Here is a 7,197-nt window from a genome sequence, read left to right as displayed (position 1 = left end):
GTTGGGCTGTCTCTGCAAGGAAAGAGTGCAGGCATGAGACTGAGCTCACTGGCAGTGTCCTGCGGCTGTGCCCTCCTCTCGTGGCCCTGCAGCTCCTCGTGTCCCTGCACTGCTCATGTGGGCAGCCTCAAAAACCTGAACTGGTTTTTGTTCAGTCCACAAAACTATCGAGACTGCCCTCTCTTGCTGCTGGTGCAGGGTTAAGCCTGCCTCACCATCCCTCCAGTCCTGGTATGAACAGCTGAGTCACAGCACAGCAGAACACTGTTTTTCGTTGTTACCTTTGCTCTGCTGCAGTTGTCAGAGCCACTGGCTTTGGGACAGCCCACACCAGAGCTGGGCAGCATTCCCCATTTGCCCTGGACAGCATTTCCCATTTTTCCTGGGCAGCATTCCCCATTTGCCCTGGGCAGCATTCTCCATTCGCCCTCCACAGCCCTTGGTTTGCTGCTGAAGCCACCCCATGGTTTTGCTCTGGGTCTTGCCAGACCTGAGAACATCCTCAGGGCTTGAGCCCTTCCAGCCCAGTGGCTTTGCTCCCAGGGGCAGTGGGAATGCTGCTGCAGGCTGCTGGGTGGGTGGGTGCCTGCTATGGGCAGGATTTGTGCCCCCAAACAAATCTGTTCCTCTGGTGGGGAGGAACAGGTCAGCAGGGGTACCAGCAGCCCTAGCAGATAACAGGCCTCCAGAGAAAGAAGGGAAAGTGAGCAAATGAGCACATGTGTCTGATCTCAGCTTTCAAAGGTAGGAAGCAAAAATTTCGGTCAGAAAACATGAATCTGAGAACTTATCTCCTGCTCTTCCTTTAAATATCTCAGGGCATTTGCCACCAGCAAAGAAGATGAATCAGATTTTGTCGGCAGCTCATATAGGAAGTGTTTGCAATGAGCCAGGCACGGGAAGTGCCAAGATTCCTACAATCTCTTGCCAATACCTTGCCTTATAAGTCAGCAGCTTCTAAACATCAACATGCAAATTGTAGTGAAAATAGATGATTGCATTAAGTAAGTGAACTGTTTCTAGTGTCCAAGACTGGGAGACAGATCTGGCAGAGGAAAGCACAACACCTGCCCTAGTACCAGAACTGGTACGGCAGTACTGAGCCCCAGGTGTACAGTCATTTTTAGGGTGGAATTCATGGAGGAACTAACATACAGCCAGTGTCCTGGTGCTCTTGGGCTTTCAGCCTCATAGGTTTTGGCTCCTCTGTGGTTTCAGCCTATGTTGCAGCTGTTCCCTGGCAGCAGCCTGTTGTGATCACCTTGCAGTGAAAAAGCCACTCTACCTGCATATCAGCGGCCTGAGGAACAGCTGAGCCCTCTGGGCTGGACATGCCGCCCCAGGGAGCCCCACACAAGCACGGAGCTGGTGGCAGCTCCAAGGCCGTGTGCCAGCTGTCCCCACACCTGAGGGAGCACTAATGGGACCTGCAGCGAGGGGCAGAGAGCCCCTGAGCGGGATGTGGCTGCAGAACAGAGGCAGAGCAGCTGTGGGAGCAGCAGGGAAGCCGGGCAGCGGCACTGAGCGCAGGGAAGCAGGGCTGAGAGGCGCACCCTGAGGGGCCGGGCAGGGCACGGTCGCTGCTGTGGGACAGGGAAGGGCCTTTACCTGCTCCGCGGGCGGGCTGGCTCCTCAGACAGGCCGCGCGTGTCTCGGCAGGGAAGGGATCCGTGCTGGCTGTGCTGTCCTGGGGCTGTCACAGCCCGGCAGGGCTGAACCAGCACTGAACTCGTGCGAACACCAGCGCTTCATTTATGCCCTGACTTCTCGGGCTGGAGCCTTTGGTGCCCTCTGTTGTCTCGCTGCCGGCAGCTCCGAGCTCCGCCGTCGGTCCCCCCGCCCATCCCCGCCTCGCCTCACACAGCCCGGCAATTAAAATGTCATCTTTCCAGTCGGGGGAAAACAATTTCTGAGATAAAACCCGTAATGGTTGCAAATTGCCCGTCTGGCAGCAGAAGGTTCCCCAGAGGGGCTGGGCAGCAGTGCTGCGGTGGCAGAGGGGGCCCGGGCAGGACAGGGAGACAGTGGTGCCTGTGCCCCCGGGGACAGCGAGCTGGGGACGCACAGAGCTGCTGTCACTGCACCTGACAGATCTATGGGGTGGCTCTCCTTCTGCACAGCAGCCGGGAGTGTAACTCTGCCCATCAGCACCGCTGGGAAGCCAGGTCACGGCAGTCACTGCCCCCAGTGTGGCACTGAGGGGCTGGGACCTTTGGGAGCATGGTTAGGAGCTGCCCAGTGGGGTTTCACAGACATTTGGATGGGTTTTGCTGCCCACTGGCTAGAGCAGTTGCAATCCCATCTCTGTGAGCCAGCTGACAGGAGCCAGACTGACTCCCTCAGGATTTGTCCCATTAATTCTTGTCTTTGGAGCTGTCATGGTGTGACACTGGCCAAATGCCAGGCACCTACGAGAGCTGCTCACTCTCATGGTGTGACACTGGCCAAATGCCAGGCACCCACGAGAGCTGCTCACTCTCATGGTGTGGCAGTGCCCACATGCCAGGCACCCATGAGAGATGCTCACTCTCATGGTGTGGCAGTGCCCAAATGCCAGGCACCCACGAGAGATGCTCACTCTCATGGTGTGACACTGGCCAAATGCCAGGCACCCACGAGAGATGCTCACTCGCCCTTCCCTCCCACAGATGGGCAGAGGAGAGGAACAGTTAACAAAGGGCTCCTAAGCTGAGATAAGGACTCGGAGAAAACACTCCAAGCTCATCTTAGAGATACAAAGTGATTTTATTACTTACAAAATTAGAAGAGGATAATAAGAAGTAAAGTAAGCCCCTAAAACACCTTTTCTTCTCCCAGCCCCTCCCTCCTTCCCACTGACAGCCCAGGGAGACAGGGCATGGGGGTTTGGGTCAGTTCATCCCCGAGATTTCCTTCTGCTGCTCTGGGAGAGCAGTCCCTGTGAGACCATGGGAGAGACAATTCTCTGTGAACTTCTCCAGAGTTGGGTCCACTCTCACGAGCAGCAGTTCTCCCAGAATTCCTGCTATGTGAGTCCCTCCCATGGGAGACAGTCCTCCCAAAACTGCTGCAGCGTGGGTCACTGATCCACGGGGTGCAGTCCTCCAAGGACAGGCTGCTCCAGCCTGGGAGCAGAGCACCCTCTCCACTGAGTCTTCCACTGGATCACAGCCTTCTCCAGGCATCCACCTGCTCCAGCATGGGCACCTTCCCCATGGGCTGGGGGGGAATCTCTGCATCCTCCATGGATTTCTGCATCCCCTGTGGATCCCCACAGGCTGTGGGTGGAACTCTGCATCTCCTGTGGATCTCTGCATCCCCTGTGGATCTTTGCATCCCCTGTGGATCCCCACAGGCTGTGGGTGGAACTCTGCATCTGCTGTGGATCTCTGCATTCCTCGTGGATCTCTGCATCCCCTGTGGATCCCCGTGGGCTGGAGGGGAATCTCTGCATTCCCCGTGCATCTCTGCATCCCCCATGGATCTCTGCATCCCCCATAGATCCCCATGGGCTGCAGGTGTATCTCTGCATCCCCTGTGGATCCCCAGGGCTGTAGGGCACAGCTGTCTCACCCTGCTCTCACCATGGCTGCAGAGGAATCTTGGCTCTGGCCCCTGGAGCACCTCCTGCCCCTCTTCTCCACTGACCTTGGTGTCTCCACATTGTTTCCCTCACATGTTCTCACCTTCTTCTCTTCTCTGCCTAGAAAAAGCTGTGTCCACCTATATTTTGATTTTCCTCTTAAATCTGTTACCACAGAGATGTTTCCAACCTCTCTCACTGGCCCAGCCTTGGCCAGCAGCACGTCCATCCTCAGAGCCATCAGGGACTGGCTCTGCCAGGCACGGTGGAAGCTTCCAGCAGCTTCTCACAGGAGCCACCTCTGTGGACCCACTGCTACCAAAAACCAGGCCCTGCAAACCCAACACAGGAGCTCATGCTCTCAAAGGTGACAGCAGCGGATGGTGCATCAGCTGTGGGCTGAGGGCAGGTGTAGGTCACGGGGGAAGATGTGTTTGTGAGCAGGAAAGACTCCCCCACACTGTCTGATGGAACACTCTGAGTATTGCTGGGCAGAGCTCAGTGCTGTTTTGGGGGTTTTTTAGCATTCAGAAAGAAAAAAAGCCCAGTTCTAGGAAGCATTTATCCACTTCCTCTCTCCCCTGACTTTTCTAGGCTGCTGACTCGTGGAAAAACACAAATCTGTGATGGAAATGTTAAAGGTGTCAGTGTGGGCAGGCTGTGGAAACCCAGCAGGGTGGGGCTGCTCTGAGCCCGAGCTGTGGTGGCCCTGGGGGCAGCCTGGTGGCACAGCACAAACCAGGGCAGGGCAGTGCCGCGGTGGCGAGTGCTGGGGCAGCAGCGAAAGGCCTTCGGTGTGCGGGAGGAGCAGCCCTGCAGGGATGGCTGCTCTGAGGAGCTGTCTGGGGGCCAGCGCTCAGCAGGGCAGCTGGAGGCCCCTGACAGGATGACTCGGCTCTGAAATCTGAACTTTGTGCTTTTATGGCATTGGACAAGTGTTGCTTTCATCCCAGAAGTGTTCCTTCACACCTGTCTGACCTGCTGAGTTGAAGGGGAAGGAGGTCAGGACAGCCTAGGCTGTTTTGTAGGGACATGTGCTTAATAATATGCCAGAACCATCTGAACAGCCACCCAGCCCAGGCTGCCAAAGGAATGGGATAAATATAAACTGGTGTTTTGGTTTGGAAAGACAGGTGCCTGCTAAGGAAGGCAGGAGCCTCCCCTGAAATGGAGAATGTAAACCTTCCCCCCCTCCCTGAGTTGCTATAAATTTTAAATTAAGGGGCTCTCAGGCAAAAATATGGGAGCAGGAATAACAGTTCTTTAGTGGGGAAGAAAATGAAAGGATAAAATAAACAATGCAGTACACTAGAACAACACTGACAGAGTCAGAACCCAACCTGACACCCTGTGGGTCAGGGTGCTGGCAGCAGTCCAATTGGAAATGTGGCTGCAGCCCTCCTGCAGTGTCAGGAGTGGTTCTGTTGGAGCAGGGGGGTCCTGTAGAAAAGGGTGGAATCTTCCCCTGAAGATCCAGTGAAAGAGGCAGCTGCTGTTCCTCTGGGAATCCAGTGGAGAAGCCGTGCTGGTGTTCCAGAATCTCCAGATTATATCCAGGTAGGAATGCTTGGCTCCTCCCTCTGGGCTCACATCTCCCAATAGGATGCTGTGGTTCTTATCAGCCATGCAGTGACATTCAATAGCTGTTATCAGCTGTGGAAGAGATAAGGCAAACTGCCCACTGAACAGAAAACAACTGCCATACAGATGGCAAATAGAATACATCTTGCCTTGCAATCTGGGCCAACTGGATTCGTTTAATAATGGAAACAACCTGAAATACACAATGAGGTATGATATGATAGATACATTTGTACATGTTGGCAAGAAGGATCAGTGGATTTTAGCTGCAGAAGGAACTAAAAGAGGTACATGGCTCACCTGTCTTGCTGTAACAGTAACAAGTAGGTGCTGGAGGGTGGAATGGAGGCACGTTAACAACTGATTACATACACACTTTTACATATCTCTGTGACCTATTTGTTTAATGGAAACATAGAGTATAACTTTCTAAACCTAACAAAGAACTTTCTAGAGAAAAAGAGCGATACTTATCCCAATAGGCCTGAAGCTGTATTTTCTCTTCATGTTGCAGATGTTGGGGTTTGTTCCCCTTTAGCATGTCTGTATCTGCAAGGGGTGGGTTGCCTCTGGTTGTTGAGTGCTGGCTTTGGGCTGTAGAAAGGCTTCCTGGAACTCCCTGGTGACAAAGTAGTAGCAGACACTATCGAGGCAGCAGTTGGACGTGGCAATGGACCTCATCACAGAGGAGAAGTTCTTCATGACACAGAGCAGGAAACAGGTAGCTCCAATGCTCTCCATGATGAACCTGGCGAGCAGCCCGAGGAAGGCTGGCAGGAAACATATCATAAATACAATCAGATTTGCATAAATTATGTGTACAGCTTTATGGATCGATTTCTCCTCCGGTGAATTTGTGTTCAGATGTTTCTTGAGGTTCCTGATGACTTCCATGGAGCAGAAGATCAAGATGGCTAATGGGAGAGTGAAAACAAAGAAAATGGCCAGCAGGCTGAGAGCAGTAGGCAGGGTGTAGGTCTGGAAGCAGAGATCTGCATGTCTGTGGTGCATCAGCTGGATGGTGGCACTGACTATCACCAGGACCCACAGGAGCCCACAGAGGAGGGCAGCCTTTGATGGGGACCTGAAGGCCCTGGCTTTCAAAGGGTGCTTTATGGCAATGTATCGATCAATGGAGATGAATGAAATGATGTAGATGCTCACTAACATGTTGATAAAATACAATGTCTCTGTAAACTGGCAGAGCTCCCCTCGGGCTGACTTATTCCAGAGCAAATAAACCATGGAAGGCAAGGTGCAGATGACAGAAAAATCTGCAAAGACTAAATTCATTACATACACCCTGGTTTCTGTCCACTTCTTCATCTTGCAGGAGAACACCCAGAAGGCGAGGACATTAAATAGTGCTCCAAAAAAGAAAATTAAGCTATACAGAGCAAACTCAATGAGGCGAACATGGGGGTGAGGTTCTAGATTTGTGGTGCTGCAGTTGTTGGACACATTCATTGTCCTGAGCTACAGATGTTGTATGATGTTCTGAGACCTGAAATAGGAAAAGACATGGTAAGACCTCTTAGTACCTGTAAAAAAACCCATATGTAAGTACATATGTCCTTTGTTAAAAATGTGAATTTGAGCTTTCCAGAGCTGTCTTTCTCAGTCAGCCTGTGTCATCCTTTGGCATCCTTTGTCAAGCTTTGCTTATGTTCACTCAGTTTATGAGTGTCTCAGGGTACTTTTCCAAAGGCTATGGCAGACAGCCTTTATTAAATAGGGAGATCTTGAAGTGTGTGTGGGCAGGAGGCAACATGGCCCTCAGAAGAGCCCCCATATTAATGGGCACATCCTGTGACAATGTGAACACAAATTCCTTAAACCAGGCTGTGCAGATGATGTAAAATTACCCTTAGCTTGGTGTCGAGCTAGGGAGGGTTTGCAGCAACCAAAACTAAAGCCCAGCACAACCCATGAGTGAAAGCTCTTCTGTCAGATCTGCTGGGTTTGGATTCAGACTGGGGGTGAAGGGGTGGGAGTGCATAGCAAATGTCACTTGATAGAAATTCTCATGCTCTGGCTCTGTCTGGGAAGGTTTC

At 52.6% G+C, this 7,197-nt stretch overlaps 1 protein-coding gene across 1 annotated transcript; it reads right to left on the bottom strand.

Annotated features, from left to right (window-relative positions):
• Positions 1 to 5,677: 5,677 nt before the first annotated feature.
• On the bottom strand, positions 5,678 to 6,610 carry LOC115907154 (G-protein coupled receptor 35-like). Its single transcript, XM_030954856.1, has one exon. It carries the CDS (start codon positions 6,608 to 6,610, stop codon positions 5,678 to 5,680), a length of 933 nt encoding a protein of 310 aa, XP_030810716.1.
• Positions 6,611 to 7,197: the final 587 nt, after the last annotated feature.

This window comes from Camarhynchus parvulus, chromosome 9 (genome assembly GCF_901933205.1).
Source record: "Camarhynchus parvulus chromosome 9, STF_HiC, whole genome shotgun sequence".
In the NCBI taxonomy this organism is placed as follows: Eukaryota; Metazoa; Chordata; class Aves; order Passeriformes; family Thraupidae; genus Camarhynchus; species Camarhynchus parvulus.
This window is presented reverse-complemented; position numbering and strand designations above follow the sequence as displayed.